At 34.2% G+C, this 21,536-nt stretch overlaps 1 protein-coding gene across 1 annotated transcript; it reads left to right on the top strand.

The window, feature by feature from the left end:
• The first annotated feature begins 722 nt into the window (after positions 1 to 722).
• On the top strand, positions 723 to 19,761 carry LOC106713021 (TWiK family of potassium channels protein 7). Its single transcript, XM_014505720.2, has 3 exons — positions 723 to 879; positions 17,813 to 18,439; positions 18,745 to 19,761. Exons 2-3 carry the CDS (start codon positions 17,923 to 17,925, stop codon positions 19,485 to 19,487), a joined length of 1,260 nt encoding a protein of 419 aa, XP_014361206.1. The 5' UTR covers positions 723 to 879; positions 17,813 to 17,922; the 3' UTR covers positions 19,488 to 19,761.
• The last annotated feature ends 1,775 nt before the right edge of the window (positions 19,762 to 21,536 follow it).

The following is a 21,536-nucleotide window of genomic DNA, read 5'->3' as shown; positions in this document are numbered from 1 at the left end:
ACTCTTGAAGACCTGACTGTTTCCAATCAATTATTAAAGGTTGACCATCAGCTCAGCAAATCTTACTGTTTCAGGTCAAGCGTAAAACGTATTACAAGCTGACAATACTGGTCCACTCCTCGAAGTTTCTCAACCTTTCTTTCACTTCCAACCTTTTGCCTGCAATTTTGTTCATTATTATTTACACATATTTCTCGTGTCACAAGATATTATTATCCAAGTATATAATTTTTCTCGTTTTTGTCGGTCTGTTCAGACCTGGTATGATAATTAAATTATTAGAATTAAATCTACCAAGAATATATTTATATATTACGTGATATTCCATAATTTCAAGCTAACAGTTAGTAGAAGATTACGTTTATTTACTTTTCTAAATTGAACTGATAAAGGATAAGCATTGAAGTTAGCTAGTTAGGTGGAAGTCGACCTTATGTCGGTACTGAATTGTTAGCGCACGACAAATTTGATTGAGTGGCGCGCGAAGGGGTCGTTCAAAGGGAGCAGAGGGGAGGTTAGGGTGGGGATAAAGCTACCCACGGCTTACATCTCCCAGTGTTAGCGCGAACGCCGGACGCGGCGGACGTGTAATGTGTCCGCTTGAAGTGAAACACGCGACACAAAGCGTTAGAAATTGTAAACTTTTTTATGACTGATTTAAATTATAATTATGAAGTGCAGACAATAATTGTAAAATTTCTTAAAAAGTGTTTAAACTTTAACATACTTATGTGATGGTTATATAAGTAACTTTTACTCAAATTACGTTTGGATAATGTGATTATGGATTATAAAAATAATATTGTGGATAATTTTTAGTGGTTACTGTGTGAGGTCGGAGGCTGGCTCGCAGCCAATAAACATTGTATTAACCTTTATGTAAGTGGCAGATACTGCGTTTTCTATTCATAAAACATTAATGCCAGTCATCAGTTCACACTGCTTTCGCCAAGTTTGCGTTGAGAATGACGAAGCTTAATGTGTAGCAAAGTATAAGGAAATGTTAAAAAAAATTCAAATAATATTTTTGCATGCATTTTATATCTCTTAATATTATGTTCGACAAGTTTATTAATAAATCTGTACAAATAATTATCAAGTTAAAGTGATTGTTGAAATGAGAAAACAAAATTTGATTTTACTTGAATGATTATTACGTTGAAAAAACAACATATAATGTTGAAAACTACCTACTATATCTCCTACAAATATAACACTTGTCGTTGTTTCCTTTTGATACTATAACATGTAATTAATAGAATTAAAAGCTGAGCTATTCTAAGATATACACCAGTTGCCGAAAGGCATTTAATTGACAGCGTTTGTGTTAGTTTTGTGTATTAATGATTGTATTGTGTTGGTTAATTAAATAGCCGGATCAATAATTACATATAAACATTTTATACATCATAAAAATTGGATACAACGATGTAGTAAATAAATAACTTCGATATATCATAGCAATGTTTAGTAAATAACAGTTTAAACATATTTTAAGGTTTCAAGGATAATTCCAAAGAGAATTATTAAAAAAAAACATAAAACAGAAGTCCTCATATCAGTCAGGGATTTTATTTTACGGCCACGCCTAATTGTAGGGTATTCAGATTTTTGGTTACCATGTCTGATGTTTTGGTTATTTTTTAGATTTTTTTCGTAAAAGAAATTCATTTGTATTATGTGGCGAACAAAATACTTGAGGTATAACTAATTAAAAACAAATAAGCTTAGATTTTAGATTTTATAATTTGGGGTTAAAAATTACGTCCCAGTAAAATTTTATTTTCATATTGCTTTTAAATGTCACCTAGATCTGTGGTTGCACTTCCTCTTTCACTTAATGCTAACTAAGAATAGCTTTCAAATATCCGCAATACGGGCTTATTAAATACAAGGTTGATTTCGAAAGCTTCAATCGAAATTGTCCCTTTGTTTCCAGCTTGAAAGACATATGGCTGCTTTTATTCTAGTGTGCCTCTGTCAATATCATCAATTCACGCCTGTTTTTTGTTTTTATTGACTCTTTCGGATCAACGATGATTTATCTTTGTTCCATATATCGTAGGTAGGTTTATATCAGGGATCTTCAAACTATTATGGACAAGTGACCGCCTTTTCCAAAATGCACCGTTTCCACAAACCCCCATGGCCAAATTATCTACGTTTAAGATCAATTGTTGTAATTATTATTATTATTTAATTCTGACTTAGGTCAATAGAAGAAGACAGAGTGAGAAATAGCAATGCTTTAAGTTCGATATCAACCCCAGGGGGTCGATGTCGACCCCTTTAGGAATCCCTGGTTTAGATAATATTTGTCTCTCAATTAGGACTTGAAAGTAAGAATTATATTTAAAATAGGCAAGGTTAAGTTCTTGGTGCAAGAAGAATAATTATTCTGATAGAAGTTATAAAATCTAATATTTGGTATTTTCATACATTGGCTAAATTTTTGTTGATTATTGAAACTTGCAAAGCTTACTTATACCATAAATAAAATGTTACATTTAAAATTCCTGAGCCAATATTTCTGAAAACGAATTTTCTAAATCCCTATCTGTAGGGTTTACATTGTTGCGTTGGATTGTCAATACGTTTGTCCGACCACAAGTTTACGCCTTGTGTAATGATGTAAGAGTTACGATTGTAAAGGGAGCGACTTTTGAACAAAACGATTTCGGTTTTACGAGCGCGGGTCTAACCGTAGGTGCTATTGTCCCTAACAGAGGTAATATTTGAACAGCAGTTTCATGTGGGTACATCGGTGATGTGATAAATGGTTGGAACTATATTTTTAAGAAATTTTGACATGTCAAAACTTAAATTATAAAATATTCAATTATTTTCTTTGCATTAACAGCAAGAAGCACAGATCAGCAAGTGAAGGTGACACAAATCAGATTGTGTCAAATCGACTACCATAAATCCATAAACCTGATATGTTGCATACCTATCTTACTAATATTATAACTGAGAATGTTTGGATAGATGAATGAATAGATGTTTGTTTGGAGACATCTCCAGAACGGCTCAAAAGATTTCGCTGAAATTTGGCATAGATGTTTGGAAGAACACATAAGCTACCTATTATGTTTTTTTAAATTCTGCGCGGACGGCGACAGTTAGTAAGTAATGTAACCGTAACAATAGGACACCAGTAAAGTATTTATGTCCTTTCATCCTTTGCATCTTCTGTAAGTGTTTATTTTTATTACTCAAAAATGCCTCTACATAATAATATAAATAGTTCTCCGTTTAATTTTTGTAACAAAGTAATCAGGCCTATTTTTCGAGATTTTCGTTGCTATCAAATCGCCATTTTCATTTTTTTTATCGTCATATAAGCCAACGTAATGACGTAGTATGTGTAATCGAGTTCGTTGTATATTTGAGCGGTTGTACGAACACAAAGCTCTGCACGGCGGTGCCAGGCTCCGCACACAATGTCGTCTAACAAACGCCAAGGTGTGCCGCAACTTTGGGAATCGAGAGAAATTCGTATTCACTTCCAAATGTACTTTTTCATCCGCTGGGAGAACAAGCTCTCTTGTAGTGGACTAAATCATTGGAATATAAAATTGGAACAATTCTTTTTTGACTAACGGACTTATTTACAACAATGCATTGCGAAGACCTGAAGCCTTTAAGATAGATTTTTAAGAAACAGTTAAACAAATTGGGCGTTTTGAGCTCTAGCTTTTGGGAACACTTGCTTTATGATTTAATTATATCCTATTTCTTCTAAAAGATTTGTTCAAAGCACGATCGTAAGATTCTACATAAAGATAGACAAATCGTGGTATTCGACAAATACTGGTATATTTTGATATAAGATAGAAGACTGTTTCCAATTAATCTTTAGAAATACCATACATCTATGGTTTATCAAAAAAGTGTAATCTAAAATAAAATAAAAAAAACTTCTATTCTATTCTTTCCATTATGCTTATGTTTTATAAAAATGTTGGCATTATTGTTAAAGAAACTTTTCTTGCTCATTTCTTAAGAAAATTTAATGACGTTCTTTTTTGTATCTATAAATATTAAAAAAAATTTACATTAAAATTTTATTACGTTCTTTTCATGAAATAAATTTATTATTTTCTATTTACGAGGTTTAGATATTATATAGTCATTTAACATGAATATGTAATATACTAGTAGTTGCCAGCGACTTCGTCCGTGAGGAATTAAAACAAAATCTAGTAATAAATATAGCCACGGTCATCCGGGGATAGTGTAGCTTCCCAACAATGTTATTTCAAATCAATTCAGTAGTATCGGAGCCTATTCAAAGCGACATTAAATATTTCTTTTTAAAACATTAACATAGATGACTCCTTGATAATAACTAAACCTAGTTATTGATGGTGAATTGAGCTGTTTTCTTCTGTTCTGTTCTCCCTTTCTTTATATATAAAAAAATTTACACTCACATAAATATATCAGAAATCTTAATAATAATACTTTTGATTAAAACCTGCGGCTTATTACCCGTATCACGCATAGCCCCCTTCATTTTTTCACGTCGCATGCTATTTTTGCGAATTACATTACGTGACTCCATTAGAACATCTAAATAGGATCGTCGGCTTCATTACTTTTAAATATAATATTTGTACATGGTAAGCATACAGTGTTTTCATAATATACGTTCGTTTATCTAAAGTTATCATCATTACCTAGTTATAGATGGCCATATTGTTAAAATACGAAGTAAAAAAAGATTTCTTTGTTTCTTTAAGTAGTAGCCTAAGTTCTACATCTGTGCCAAATTTCATCAAGATCCGTTCAGCCGTTCTGGAGATGCTTTCAAACATCTATCCATTCATTTAAACATTCGCATTTATAATTTTAGTCTGATAAAACCTCTTATTTACTTTCTGTGGGTTTCTTAGACCAAAATATCTGTATAAAACCTTTGAAAAAACAGGTTAAAACCCACGTTTAGACATACAAATGACGTAAAAGAAAAAAGACAAGACAGATATAAAACAAGGAGGATCCTGTGACATTGACAGGGGGGCGGTAGTGAGATATCTCTAGCGCCCTCAGTTAATTTAGCTTGACTTATGCACACCGGTTCAGATATCTTTGTCGGTATATACTGTAATCCTTTCCGTATTCGGCCGTAAGTGAGTAGATGTAGCGTGGGGCGTGTCTGCGGCATTCATTACTGTCGCCAGTCATTAGCCGTCAGTCCGGCGAACTAATGACCAAGCAATTAAATTATGCTCCCGCAACACGAATTTTCGTCAGCGAAATTGCTTTAGTGATAGAGAGTTCTGTAGGTATACGTTACGGAATTTTTTCTAGGAATCTTTGTAGTTTTTTATGGTTAATCTGACGGGGAATATGAGGGTACCCCGACATTCTAGGGAATGATAGCAATCAAATGACAACATACTCTAGCTTTAATTACTAAAAGGACGTAAAATTAAATTATATTTTGTTACATATTTATTCAATACTAGCTTTCGCCCGTGACTGCGTAAGCACGAATTAAAAAAAAAACGTAATAAGACTATATCTGTACCAAATTTCATCAAGATCCGTTGACCTGTTCCGGAGATATCTTCAAACAAACATCCATTCATTCATCTTTACATTCGCATTTATAATATTAGTAAGATTTTTTCTAGTTAAAAGGAAATTTGACTTTGCCTAATCATTGCAAAACATTGAACAGACCATAAGAGCCAGAGTGGTTTTACTTAAAAAAAGGTAATTTAAACTCTACCAAACTATAAATTTCTGATAAGCTAAGATAATTCTATTGCCGTCTATGAAAAAAATTTTGAACTACATTTTAAACCACTGTGGCGCTATAATTTTTACCATTTAATGCAGTTATATAAAAAAATGACAGACCACTTTGGCTCTCATGGCCTCATTCTCTTTGTACTTAATATTAATTTAGATGAATTATAAATTAAAATGTTCTGGATAAATGTCGAGCAGAATTATTTAGAAACTGTCAAAGTCGACGTAAAATACGTTGGAACACAAAGAAATTAGTGAGTTCAATACTGATTTAGAATACTTTAAGTCAAACATATTTCTGATATAAAAATATTCTTTAATAAAAATAAAAAAACTTAAAAAAGCGATTGTAAAATGTGACGTCATATTGTTTGATGCATTATTCATGATAAAATCTCTATAATATAAACTCTTTATAATTTCGAATTATATCTTTTTTTCCAGAACATGACAAGCTGCTTTTCATCTTTATCATAAACGTAGGCATTGTTATATTTCCACAACAAGAACAGTCGGCGAAGCTTTTGTGAAACTCTGACAAACTTTGTCTATTATGCGGTACGGATGTCTGTTTCCCCGGCGATAACATTGAAAGTATAAAATTCAACTGAGTCGCGCAGCAAAAACTCCACCGGTGTAATAAACTTGACGAGTGGACCTCGTTAAAACTGTTGTACTTTTTATAAAATACTATTTCCATTGCCGGAACGCCTGTGCAAAAATATATTGTTGTCCTTTTCATTATGTCTGGAAGAAACAGAGATAGCAATAAATTCTGTACAGGTGCTCGGAAATAAACAGTGTAGACTGACGTGATTTAAATATTGTTTTATATTTTGACGGACTTAGACAAAATTGCATTGTCTAATTGGTTATTTTCTATTGTCTGCGTCTATCAATTACTAGTTGTCGCCCGCGACTTCGCCCTCGCAGAATTAAAAAAATAATAATAATTAGTAACCCACGTGTTCTTCCAATCTATATTATACGAGTACATCTATATCAAATTTCAGCGAGATCCATGCAGCAGTTTTTGATATACCTTAAGAAACATCGCATTTGTAATATTAGTAAGATAATACGTTGTTAATAACGTGAAATTATATTATTTATTCTATGTACATTGTATGATCATGTTTATAAAGTGAGGTAATACAGAGTAAAGCTAATCAAGGTCGATTTCCGGCTCGTTCGGAATTATGGGCGTTCGTGTTTTGACGAATAATTAGGATGTTCCTAACAATGTTGAATAATGTTTTCACGTAACATTATTAATTTAACATGTTTTTTTGTATTACGTCTTTTATTTCATTAAATTTACATTGAATTATTAATGCCGAAACATATGTACGAAAATATAAAGCCTTTTATTTTCTTTGTAAAAAATAACAATATAAAACTTTGTAAATAAAATAAAACAAATGCTTACAACAAACAAACAAAAATATCTTACAAAAATAAAAATTACGATTTTATGCTGCATTTTTTAGGTTACTATTTTAGTTGAAATTTTATGAAATTAAATTTCATAGCAATTTAAAAATTTAAATCGGAATGTAAAACTAGAGGTTATAAAATACATTTCTGTAAATAGTTTTTATAATTTAATATTTTTCACTGTGGAATTTTCACTTTTAAGTTATTTTCGATATAACCACAAATAGAAAGCAATGAATTTCAAATTCAAATATTAATCTTAAATAAAAAAGACACTAGTTTTCTAAATTTAAAATAATTCTTGGGATCGATTTTTTTCGCATCTATATAATACTAGCTTTTACGCACGACTTCGTCCGCGCGGAATAAAAAAAATGCACACAAGATAAAAAAGTTCCTATGTCCATCTCCTAGTTCTAAGCTACCTCCCCATCAATTTTCATCTAAATCAGTTCGACCGATCTTGAGTTATAAATAACGTAACTAACTTGTTTTTATTCACGACTAATTACATCTAATTCTAGAGCGTCGGTGACTCAGGGGTTAAACATTTGGCTTGTAATCTCCAGGTCTTGGGTTCGAATCGATTTTCAATATATATTGGTACATTTATCCGACGTTCTTACAGTAAAGGAAAATATCGTGATACAACCTGTATATATCTGCGAAGGAATTCAAAGATATATATAAAGTCAAGAGCTGATGGTGATAATAATATCTAAGTCTTCGTTTTGTCCTAATCTGTATAATTTTTTGTCATTGTCAAGCTCTGATTTTTAGAAGAAAGGGCATTTTTTTTAACCTGTACGATGTAGAGTCTGATTGTTTCAGTTTAAGTAAAGTTTAATGGCTTAAATTATATCCTTTGTTCAACTAATTAGGGTAAAACAAATATGAGGCTTGTGACATCAACAATCTTACCTCTTATGTCGTTTACATTACCAACTTCAATTTAGTACAAAGCTTAAACCACTTATGTTTATCTCGCAGTAAAGGCGACGTTCCTTCAACATACACTTCGTGAACTAATGTAAAGTTTTCAACATAATAAGTTGGAATTGTGTCATTTTGTTGGACTACGGTGTATAATTTTATCAGTCGCAAGAGGACTTTGGAAGTTTATCCATTTAATATTAGTTTGGTCTCTTCCTTCATTCTACACAAGCATTCTGTTCCTGTTTAACCAGGCTGGATATTAAATAAGATTAATATCTAATATATAAAATTCTCGTGTCACGGGGTTCGAACTAGAACTCCTCCGAAACGGCTTGACCGATTCTCATGAAATTTTGTGAGCATATTGAGTAGGTCTGAGAATCGGCAAACATCTATTTTTCATACCCCTATTAAGTTTTTTTTAATGCGCCCGGACGGAGTCGCGGGCGACAGCTAGTATTAATTATAATCTATGGCACACAGGGATAATGGATTATTTTAACGGTAAATGAATCTTTGAAATAGGTCAAATAGTTTTTGAGTTTCTTCCTTACAAATATAGAAAAATTTAAATTTATCTTAACAGTAGTAGAGGCCGCAACATCTGTTGCACGAATTAGCGGGCTAGATTGGTAAAATATAACGACCACACAGAAGACAGGAGTGAAGTGTAAGCGATTTGTCTGATTAGTGTGAGTCACGGAGGCTTAATTCCAATCCTCTTTCCTTCCTTTTTTTTTTCTAAAAAGGATAGGATGGGAATTTCCTCTGAATTGGATTCACCGGGGAGGGACGGTATAGGTATATAATAAAATACAATACTTAAGACATTTACAGAAAGGGGTAACCTCGTTCTGTACCTCTGTTCAATTGAGGTATCTCATCGACAAATTGTTGAAGATGTCTATAAGCAGCCGTCGTTTCGCTTTATTAGCGAAAATCAAGAGTAGAGTGAATAGGCATCTACAAAGCTAGCGCGTACCATCTTTAGACCACATCTTCACCTCATCGGGTGAGATCGTGGTCAAGCGCTAACTTTTTCAATATAAAAAAAAAAAGAAATCAGGTGGCCTTTTGCCTATTGCCACTTTATACTATGAAGAAAAAAATATAAGTGTAGATGAAAAGAAATACGTATACAGATTGTAACTTCTATTCACAAGCAAGAAAGTGATTACATTATATTACGACCCTCAGTAGAATGAAATGGTTTTTACTTTATAATTGCAGTTGCGATGTACCAATCTTGTTTTAGTCCAAAATAAAAGATGCGAAAATAGAAAGAAAGTCAGGCAATTCATTGTTTATTGTATTTTAATGTCAGTGTATTAAAATTAACAAGAGAAATATTTATTTATAAAGCAAAAAGATGATTTAAATTTGATAGGAATTACTCAAGAAGTCATTTCGAGAAAGCTTTACCCGTCATTATGACAAGAGGAATTACTTGAAAAACAGAATATAAATTCAATCTGTTTCGTTGAGATAATGGAAAGGAGATTGCCAACTGAGAGGTTCTCGCTTTATCGGATCACGAATAAGCAATAATGCGGGGAACAAGATCAAACATAATGACAACAGAACTTTTCCTTAAAAAAAAAAATAACCAAAATTTATTGTAAATAATTCTAAATAATCCTATGTATTAATATGGTTAGAAGACCGTCGGTAGCTCAGAGGTTAAGCACTTGACCTGTAATATGCCGGTCCTGGGTTCGAATCCTGCAATGTACCAATGTGTTTTTCGATTTTCGTTTATATAATACATTGAGGGGGTGACAATGGAGATGACGGCACATAGATTGATTTGGAGGACGGAAACCTGGTGTACCGACACTACATAAGTGGGACAAGGTCAAGGAGATGATTATAATATGTACATTTATCCGACGTTCTTACGGTGAAGGCATAAACATCGTGACATGTTGACATAACCTGAACACATCTGAGAAGAAGTTCAAAATATATGCGTGAAGTCAATCAAAACGCACTCGGCCAGAGTGGTTAACTATGTATGGCCTAGTTACCCCTAACTTAGGGTAGACTCCGAGTCTGCCGGTGACCTTTAGTAAGCTGATACTTATTCGTTCGCTATTAAGGTGAATTATGGTAGACGCCGTTTGCCACATTATGATATGGGAAAAAACAAACTTCTGAAACACCTCTTTTGCTTCTATACTCACACATACATATTCGAGGACATCGTTGGTTATGGGTACTTTAACAAGTTCTTTCCTTAGTAAGACATCAACTTACCAATGCAAATGTTACATTAAATTAAGAAAGTGAGACTTAAAAAAAAACTTATATAGTCTTTAACATTCACAATAGCGTAAGAGCGAATAATAAAATTAATTTGTTAGTTTGACAGAAATAACATTATGTTACAAAGAACTGAATTAATGGATTCATCTCGTTTGCAGATGTTTGCTTTATAAATATTTCATGTTGATATACTGAGTAGTAATTCAAATGAGATTAAATCTCTTTCTAACAGTATATTAATGTGGGGTTACATAAACTCAACTTTACCCTAGAGGATTAAAGAAACAAGATTTATCGTATATTTTATAAATCCTAACTTGTGAAAATGCGTGAACATGAACGAATTGGATTTTTACTTAGGCATGTTAAACAGTTGCTAAAGCAAGTAGCAAGAAGTATAACAAAAACGAAACGTAATAGTACACGAAGTTTGCTCAACTGGAACGTAGTAATTTCTAGAATTTTTCATTTACAACATTTTGATCGCTTCAGTATCCGCATTCACGGCATTGTGCTACAGGTTTCTGGATCATATTTTTTAGTTACGCGCGAAACTATTACTTATGTGCGATAGCAAAAAAACAACCTGTGGTAAAGTTATGAAGGCAGTTAGTGTGAAATGTACCTACATATTCATATATATAAAAAACAGTTTGTATTGTTTTTTTTTTTTTTATATAAGAAAAGGGGGCAAACGAGCAGCGAGAAAACCAAGGTGTTCATCGACGCCCATGGACATCTGCAATACCAGAGGAATCGCAAATGCGTTGCCGGCCTTTGTAGTATGATTATTATTATTGTTACCTGTAATTTGTTTCTAAATAATTAAACTTTAATACACCGGTTTGGATTTCAAAGCGGAGTGGTTACATTTTGAAGTAATACTAAAATGGAAGTGGTCCTGGACATTAGTCTAGTTGGCGGTCGACCAATTTGTCAACAAAATATTTCGGCCGTATAAATTTTAGAGTGAATATTGACCCTTATTTTAAGAGTAAATTTTCCTATCGTTTAAAATTGTTTTGAATTCTTTTACAATGTTATAAAAAATACAGTTTAATGGTATTGACATTTATATCCAAATTATTCGAAGCATTTTGATTTAAACAAGAAGATATTAGAAAGTTATATCAATATTTCAGTGGAGGTCAAAGAAAACCACTTTAGCATCTAAAGAGAATAATGTAATAAAGCGAGAGCCTTCTTCATTGAAATCCATTATATCTGAATAAGGACATCTTATATATAAAATTCTCGTGTCACAATGTTCGTTCCCGTACTCCTCCGAAACTGCTTGACCGGTTCTCATGAAATTTTGTGAGCATATTGAGTAGGTCTGAGAATCGGCCAATATCTATTTTTCATACCCCTATTATGTTTTTTTAACTGCTCGCGGACGGAGTCGCGGGCGAAAGCTAGTATAATTATAATTTTCTTTACTTATTAATCTTATAACAATAACTAAAAAACTTTCACTTAGCGAGTAAAAAATTAAGCTTCACCAAAATCCATTAAGTCGACCGAAGCCATTAGGCTGCCCATCAAAATGTATCTGTAATACTGCGGTCACCGGGGTCATTTTAACTATACAAGATGGTCGGCACGTGACAAGGCTCGGCATTCATTAGGGACTTGTCATAAGACCGTCGTCTTTACGTCAACAGCCTAATTAAATTTAGGCCTAATAAAATTTTCGCACGGGCGTTATTTAGCCCCGCGTTAAAACTGCGTTAGTGGCTCTCGAGCTAGAACTCTTTAAAATCAGACTTGTTTCGAGTAGCGTTCAAAACGCAATACTGCTTAGTAAAACAAAGGCGCGTTTTAAAAGCGCTGCCATATGAACAAATACGTGGAACAGTAAATTTGTTCTATTTGAACGCTTTTTTAACGCGCTATAAAAAAGCGCACGTGCGTGTCAGGCCTTATGAAATTTAAAATTAATAAAATAAAATTTATGAACTAGGACGTTAATTGTTACTTGAAATATCACTAGTATTAAGAGTGATATAAAGTGTTTGAAATAAAAAAGACCTGGAAAAATACAGATGAAATGCCATATTTCTTTAGTAATATTTGAAGTCACATAAGCTTTTCCAATAAACTCTTAGAGAAAATTGAAATACCAGATCTCTAATTACCCTATTTCTCAGTTTAGAATGAATTAACTCGGATAATAAACTGAAACTAAGTAATTTAACTATTAAATAACGCACTCAATTCCCGTTCGCGTACAGTGTTCCACACATCGTCAAACACAATCACGTACTTGTCACGACCTAACCGTGCTGTTTATCTTGTGGTTCATTGTAAATACACGGCACCCCTCCATTCAAATGACACAAGAGTAAACAACGTAGACTAGTAAATGAGGTCTTTCATGGTTTCGAAATGTAGGTTACATTTTCTTTGCGACATTTTTTTTTTTCATTTTTCTCTGTCCTCTTAGGAACGTTATTTGCTGTTTATTATTTCTTTGAATTTATAATTAGACATTGAGGTCACTTAAACAAGTAGATTCTGCTGGAAAAATTATAGACCAAGTCACAGAACGCCATGTCCCTTGTAAAAGCACTCTCGCAACCACGACAAATTCGTATAACTTTGCATTCAACTTACTACTTAACATATAACTGTATAGACCAGACCTATAATAAAACAAATTCATCATCATCAGCTCACTATACGTCCCCACTGAGAGGCTCGCAACCTACCCCAAGTTAGGGGTGACTAGATCAACCACGCTCGCCCAGTGCGGGTTGTCTGACTTCACACATATCTTTGAATTTTTTCTCAGATATGTGCAGGTTGCATCACGATGTTTTCCATCACTGTAAGAATGTCAGATAAATGTACATATATAAATCGAGAATCGAAAAACACATTGGCATATGGCGGAATTCGAACCTAGGACCTGCAAGCCTTCGAGCCTAGGACATGCTGCCTAGGATTGCAAGTCAAGTGCTTGACCCTGACCACTGACGCTCTTAAAACAAATTATCATATATAAAATAAAAAAAATCTACGTTACGTTACGTTTAAAAGGATACGGCAACAGTTTGCATTGCATTAAATCACATTTAAAATCCTATTTTTTTAAACTCTTTGATCAAAAACAGCAGTGCATTTCTTGATTGCGTTTTTTACTGCATAGAATTATTATTCAACTAGAGTTATATTTCCTACACGGTGTAGGATTAATTTAGACGGCGATTGTCGTGTTTGACTTTAATTTATTTTATAAAAATTGCTTTTTCTTTTACGTTATTTATGTTTCGTATTTAAATAACAACTTAATTATAGCCAAGATTAAATCACAACAAAAATAAATATAAATAAACTTAACGAGATTGTATCGCTGTTACAGTTTACTATCCAAAATCAATCTAATTATTTACGTCGCACGAAGTTACAATCCAAAGACATGAGACGTGAAGAAAATTATCAGTCAATTGGGCAATTATAAATTAAGTCTTTGTGACATATTAAATCTTTAATTAATAGCTCTTTAAAGTACTATTAATCAAAACTTATAAAATAAATGAGAGAAGTGTGTCAAGAATATGCCAAAAAAAAATGTAACCACATCCTATTACCCTTTTGGTTAACATTATAAGAACAAACTGATTGTTTTAAATTTTTTAACTAATTTCTTTTGTATTTTTCATGCATATTTATATTTTCATATGCAAGAAATCCAAATACATAAACTATTCTACGCAGTATCTGTGAATGTGATTCCTCGATCCGTCCACTCCATTTCACCCAGTACCTTCGGAATTACTCGACGGCTACAAGCAATTCTTGTGCGTCGTTTTCGCCCCACTTCATTCCTCGACGCTTCCTTTATTCGACTTGTCTGATTGAAGTACCTTCACATTTTTGATAGCTACGAAAAAGCCAATGGGATCTGGTCTTGCCTCTTTCGTAGCTTCAGTATACGATGGAAATAGTACAGTTGTTTATACTAGAGGCTTTACAGCACCTGAAAGTGTTTCCACTTTGTTTTCTATTCAAAATGAACTGTGACTAGCTTTGCTGTAAACGTTTTTATGTTTGGCACTTTTTATAGGTGTGGAATTTTATAGTTGTAAAAGTTTTGGGCACCTATATTAAAATGGGGAGTATTTTAGAAGACTAGTGCAACTAAAGTACAGGTAGAAGTTATTTTATAGTTATGTTCAGTTCCACGATTTATTAATTTGTTTTATTCTCTTGTTATGTAAGTACTAAAATTTTAATTGTGCCATTAACATATTTATAAATCGACATCTGAGTTTGTACTGTAAACATAAACAACCGAAAGGATTTATTTTATATACCTAAGGTGTTTGTTAGAATAAATGATTTATGTTAACTAACCTTTTTTGTATCAGGCAAAAGCCTTTTCTGAGGAAAGATAGAATTAAGTGACATTTATATTAACTGAAACACCCTCGGTGGCCATGCTTAAGTGCGACTGCGAGGGTCCCGTGACCTTCAATAGAACGCATTGGGACCTGTGTTAATTAACCTATCGGTAGAAAATAGACAAAGCCGTAACCGGTAACACTAAGTTATTTGATAAAATCTTACAAACTCATTAAAATACAATATTAGGTGTGATTGCGAAAGAATACGACAACAGAGTTTTCAAATCAGTCAAGCAGTTTAGAATATACGATGTCAAAATACGACACAAATGCGTTATAAATATTAGCTTTTTTCATGGCTCTGCCGGAACATAAAATATGAAACTAGGCAATAAACACGTACGAATCCAATAAAGAAAATTATAAAAATACGCAAGGCATTGATAATGACAATGGATTGGAGCAGCGAAGTAACTGCTGCACCTATAGTGGTTTAAGGGATACTAAAAGAAACCTTTAGTGTACTCTAATATGAGAAATCTACATCCATTGATGATGATGTCCCCAGTGACGTAATCAATCAATGGCGAACCTTGCCTTTTCTGTATTAAACGAGTATTTTGCTTCTTAGTAAAGCTTTGAACAACCATGAAGCTGTTATGTGAGTATTCTTAAACACTTAAGCATGAACCATCCACTTAAGACATTGCGGAGGATCAGGTCGACTTAAGAGGTAGGGGAGTGAGAAAAAGGCAAATAATAGGTCACGTAGAACGATTCCGAAGGACGTGACTAATTATCCTTATTGTTTGATCGAGGACAGAAAACTTGTTCACGAGTTTGCTGAACTTGTTAAGGACGTACTCGGAAATAGTGTCGTTGATAATTCAATTGCAGGAACTTCTGCAGCGTTGTTTAATGGCTGTCTCTCGGTATATCTTGAGAAAATTGTCGTTGTCAGAAATACATCCATAGATCTTTGGTATTAACAAATCGAACTTGTCTATACATATTATTAAAATTGGAATGTCTGTATGGTAGATAAAAAAAAATTGATAATGGAAAACCATTTTTTTTTTGTCTGTCCGCAAGGCGGCATTTGTTCTGGGTAATATCAGGAACGGCTGGACCGATTTTTGCGGGACCATGACCAGAAGATAGTTGATGCACGCGGGCATGTTAAATTATATTTTTTTAATTCTACGCTGACGTAGTCGTGGGTGACCGCTAGTTACAAATAATATTAAACAAATAAAATTGCAATGCAAGTAAAAATGTGATTATACTCGATCAGCTAAAGCATACTTTTAATACTTCACGGAATAAATTGAATCATCATCAGCTCACTGTACGTCCCCACCGAAGGGCTCGGAGCCTATCCCAAGTTAGGGGTGACTAGGCCATAGTCAACCACGCTGGCCAAGTGCGGGTTGGTTGACTTCACACATATCATTGAATTTCTTCTCAGATATGTGCAGGTTGCATCACGATGTTTTCCTTCACCGTAAGAACGAAATAAATTGAATGTAGTAGAAAATTATGTTGATAAATTAGGTTGGAGGTTCTTAGCATAACTCCAAGCACATTTGCTGCTGATTGATTTGAACTAAGTATCAAAAAAGTCGAAGAGCTAATGATTTGCTGTTAAATATAGACAAATTTTAAATACTTTATGAAATTACATAAAAGTCAAAGCACTAAAAGCCATTACAAAGATTTAATTTAATTCTTAAGTGACATTGCTTAAGCCTATATTAAATGAACTCAAAAGTCTTATTCAAGCAAACTTTTTTTTGTAAAAGTAGCAAAGATCTTTAATTTTTGATTTCCTTTGTCAAACACTGACAATGGTTGGAATGAAATCTTCTCATGAAAACTTAAGTTAATCTTGAATCAAATGAAACTTTAAACGTCTTGTATTCAAACAGCTAACTTTTTTTAAAATTTACTTCTAGCCTGGTCTTTTTTTACTGTCAAAAAATGACTACTAAATTCTACATAAGTTTCTACTGCCGAAACATAAAAAACATAATACATAACCTCCAAAGACGTTTGCTCAGAAAAACTACTTGTACCATCTTAGTTGTCAAGTGTGATGCCCCAAGGTGTACCGTTGTATTGGCATGTTTTAAAACATTTTCCATTTTAAATCACCTATAAACCTATTGTTTAATTATTTCTTTTAAAAATAAACCATTATTAGTAGTGTATGTGTTCTTCCAGACGATGCTCTACATCTGTGCCAAATTTCATCAAGATCTGTTGAGCCGTTTCGGAGATACCTTCAAACAAACATCCATCCAGCTAAACATTCGCATTTATAATATTAGATTTTATTACGTGCTTTTCTCTAAAAAAACAGGCGAACATCATCATGTTTTTGTACAGGTTTTTCAGCAGTGGAAACTCACAGACATGTTTGACAAAATACCTTTTCAAACGATATTTACTAATTGTACCTAACAGATCTAATTAATTAGTAAACAAAAATAGAAGTTCCATTTAATTACATTCAAATGTAACACGCCTACTGCTTTATAACGGATATAAATTTCAACTCCAACTTTACTGCTTCAGTGTAACATTTTGCGCAGCGAAAGAGTTCTATTAGGTTCAATTTATCGGGTACAAAAGCAATTTACAAAGTTTATCTAACATGTGTCGGATCCGGGTGATAGTAGAGACCTTCGCCCCGGGGGATGCAACGTTTTCTTTTAACATGTAAAGCACGTTTATTGCTGTTTGCTACTTTTTATTATATTCCTTAAATTTTAATACCAAGTTCTCGTGTGTACCAAAATTTTTATATTAATGGTAGTTTTAAAGTAAACTCTACGTGAAACCAGAGTAGAACACTTTTAAAATTGCAATATCTCCTATACTATAACGGCCTTACCATAAAACACTTAGACAGTGTTTCAAATATATTTTAGTTTAAACTTATGTCAACCCTTTTATGCCGTGACTCTGGCGCCCGGCGCGGATTTTTGACAAATCATGGCTATTGAAATATTATTCCTAGACCCATTTATATATTTTTAAATATTTTTCTCTTGTTTCAGGATCTGATGCTTGAAGAATTAACGTCATAGGGCACAAACTAGAATGTTTAGAATAAAGAAAATAAGACATCATAAGAAATACAAAGTACGATGAAAGACATTACATCACGATGATAGAGGAAAGCCGAGATTCTTCTAAGCGAGCATTTTGCCACCAGACAGGTTTTGTTGACGAGCCCAAATGTTGTTTTACGAAGAAAGAAGATTCTAGACTATTCTGTTGCCGGTGTGCACACAAAAGACGAGCATCGCCACTCACTTGTTTAGCGATCTGCTTTCTCGTACTAACTTACAATCTTCTCGGTGGATTCCTATTCCTCGCAATAGAAGGTGGCGTGACAACTGAAGAAACGTCCGTCGCCGCATCCAAACCCAATCCAACCCAGCAGGGCGGTGCAGAACTCCGATCCAAAACTGTCGAACGCCTCTGGTCTATTACTGAGGATTTAAATATTTTGTATAAAGAAAACTGGACCAAACTCGCTGCTAAAGAGTTGATGGATTTCCAGAAAGTTCTATTGCGATCAATGCACAGTTCAGAGGGAGCACATTATGATCATGGTGCTGATTACCGATGGACGTTCTCTAGTAGTTTTCTTTATGCACTTACTCTCATCACTACTATAGGTAAGATTTATAATCGTCATAATATTTAAGAATGCAATTCATTACAATGATTGAAATATACTACGATAAATTATATATGGTTACTGAAGTAGTTCCATCCTAGATTTTACTTACTAATTTTACATTGAGGGTCTCCGTTAGGGTCCTCTTCCTTTATACTAACTGAATTTATACCCGTATAATAAGTAAATTTTGGTGAATCTTTGAAAATACTGTTCCTAAATATCAACGTGCCATTGTGCCTATCAAGCCGAAAAATAATTATTTATTATTGTGTTTGAATATCATATGTTTTCTTTCGACAGGTCATGGAAACGTCACGCCGAAGTCAACAGTTGGTAAAATAGTTGCAGTGGCGTACGCCTGCGTCGGTATACCAATCATAATGCTGTATCTATCCACAATCGGCGAGGCTCTAGCTAGAAACTTTAGAATTCTCTACTCCAAGATATGTCCGACGAGATTTAAAAGTGGGAACTTTCACACCAAGGCTGAATGTCTGGGCCGGTACTCGTTGCCAGCGTTGGAGTGTAGGCAGTATGTGGACTGTGATAAAAAAGGCAAACTCGGTGATAAACAGAAGATAACACCGTTCCAAGCAGCGCTAAATTTAAACAGTTTAAGTGGAGGATATCACTGGACGTGTCGCGACCATACGAGAGTTCCAATAGTTTTAAGCCTTTTCGTCATAGCATTGTACATAGGTCTCGGGACATTCGTGTTTCATACTACCGAGAAATGGAACTTGATAGATGGATGTTATTTCTCATTCTCTAGTCTAGCGACAATCGGCTTCGGTAATCTGAGGCCAGGACTGTATGCCGCGACGGTGTCGGCTAAAGCTGAGGACGTGGCCGTCGGTGTGTGTTGCGTGTACATTCTAGTAGGGATTGTGGTAGTTGCGATGTGCTTTAATTTAATTCAAGAGGACACTAGCGCCGCTCTACGCAGTGTGGCCACTCTCTGTTCGGGCGGGGGAAAATCTCGTGCGGTACACAGCGTGGAATGCGGAGACGAGAAGATGACTACGACGGTGGCGGTTTCCTGACGTTCAGCGGCGGCCGAGTGCGGGCCGTCTGTGTCGGGAGCGCCGCGGCCTGATAGAAGGCCGCAGGTCTCGTTCCGGATAGACGGCTCGAACCCGACCAAGTTCAGCAGCCTGCCGCGCAGGAAGACCGCTGCAGTGGGCGAGGAGAGCTTCGTGCGGGGCATACCCGCGCGACGTTCCGCCGGACCCGCGCCCCGAAGCCTCAGCGAGCTCAACCTGAGCGGCTCACGGCGCGACCGCACCGTCACTTTTGAAGATGATCGCGCGCTCGCTGATGACGTATTCATGTGACGTTGCTATGTAATACCTATAAAGAAACAATTTGTTACTTAATAAACTGAATTTTTACACGTTTGTTATTTAATTTGTCGATCCCTATCCCTTCTTCAGACTTCATAACAAATTAAATGTAACAAAAGTGAAATTTAATAAGTACTTATTTTATACGCTTGTTAAGATAATGAGAGAAAAAAGGTAAGCATTTGCTTAACTTATTGAATCTGATAGAGTTATTGAAAGAAGCAAATAAAATACACAATGAATATTAACAAGCAAAACATAAAAGTACCACAAATTCCAACTGGTATTTTGTGAGGTTATTCTACATATAAACATCAAATAAAATAGTTGATACAATCAATATAACACGTATTTGTAACGGCTTCACTATTATAAATGAGGTGTATTATTTCTCCAACAGTCTCCGTAATAAACAAGGTGTCGCCATATTCGACGCGCGCCGAGTCAAGGTGAATGTGTGTCAGTTGAAGGAGGTTGATAGATTAAGTTGTCACGAAATCGTAATCAATATCAATTTACGTCTGATCAATGTTCCTGAGAGAATCCAGATAAGTGACATTCTCATAATTCTGTGCTTTAAATCTATAAATTACATTTCACAAATGTCCTCTAGTAAATTATTATGGATTGTCATTCAAAAGACCTACATACAGTTATTATCTTATATATATAAAAGAAAGTTGTGTTAGTTACACCATTTATAACTCAAGAACGGCTGAATCGATTTGACTGAAAATTGGTGGGCAGGTAGCTTAGAACCAGGAATAGGACATAGGATAATTTTTACCCCGTTTTCTATTTTTTTTTCCGCGCGGACGGAGTCGCGGGTAAAAGCTAGTTTTACTATAAATTTGTTGAATGAATTTACTTTTTTTTTAAATTTAAATACACTATCCGCTGCCGAAATATCTTAAAATACAAACATTTAAATACTTTATTGTGCTAACTATACTAATATTATAAAAAAGGAAAGAATTGATAGTTTGCATTGACAAGTCGCCGAAACTACTGAACGGATTTGAAAAATTCTTTAACTGTGGATGAAATAGGCTATATTTATTACTAGTTTTATTTTTATTCGCGCAGAAGATGCGGGTAACTGTTAGTTATCTGTTTTTATTATTGAATAAGCCAGCGCTTGATCACGATACCACTTGATGTTAAGTATTTAAATATAATAACATTGTCAACTGTTAAAGACGTTAAAATAGAAAACAAAAAATACCCAATTTTGTAAAAAATATTTTGAAAAACCTTATCTCGTATAACTTGGTAAATTAGTTTAACTTATCAAGACAGTTAGCGATGAAATTTATTTTCTTAAAATGCGGCGAAATGAAAAAATATCTAAGTTACCAGCATGACAAGATTAGTTTATTGTGTCTGTTCCTTCGAAAGGAAAATCTGGGCGGACGCGCAAATTACGAATTACAGGCCTAAATTACAAAGAAAGATTAATGATAACCTCGTCAAAGGACAAAAGAAGCGGCAAATATAAACGATAATATTCCCGTCAATGATGTGGTAAACCGCTTGGTAAACCGGTTGTGCCATACATTATCTTAGCTTGCATAGGCAAATATACGAGTTAAGGCATTTGCCATATATATTGCACTATTTTATATACTAGCTTAAGCCAGCGACTCCGTCCGAGCAGAATTTGAAAAAAAAAATACTTTACAAATAGCCTATGTGTTATTCCTGATTATGTTCTACATTTGTGGCAAATTTCATCAAGATCCGTTAAGC

The sequence above is a fragment of the Papilio machaon genome, chromosome 21 (genome assembly GCF_912999745.1).
Source record: "Papilio machaon chromosome 21, ilPapMach1.1, whole genome shotgun sequence".
In the NCBI taxonomy this organism is placed as follows: Eukaryota; Metazoa; Arthropoda; class Insecta; order Lepidoptera; family Papilionidae; genus Papilio; species Papilio machaon.
Note: the sequence above shows the minus strand (reverse complement) of the source record. Positions and strands in the feature narration are given on the sequence as shown.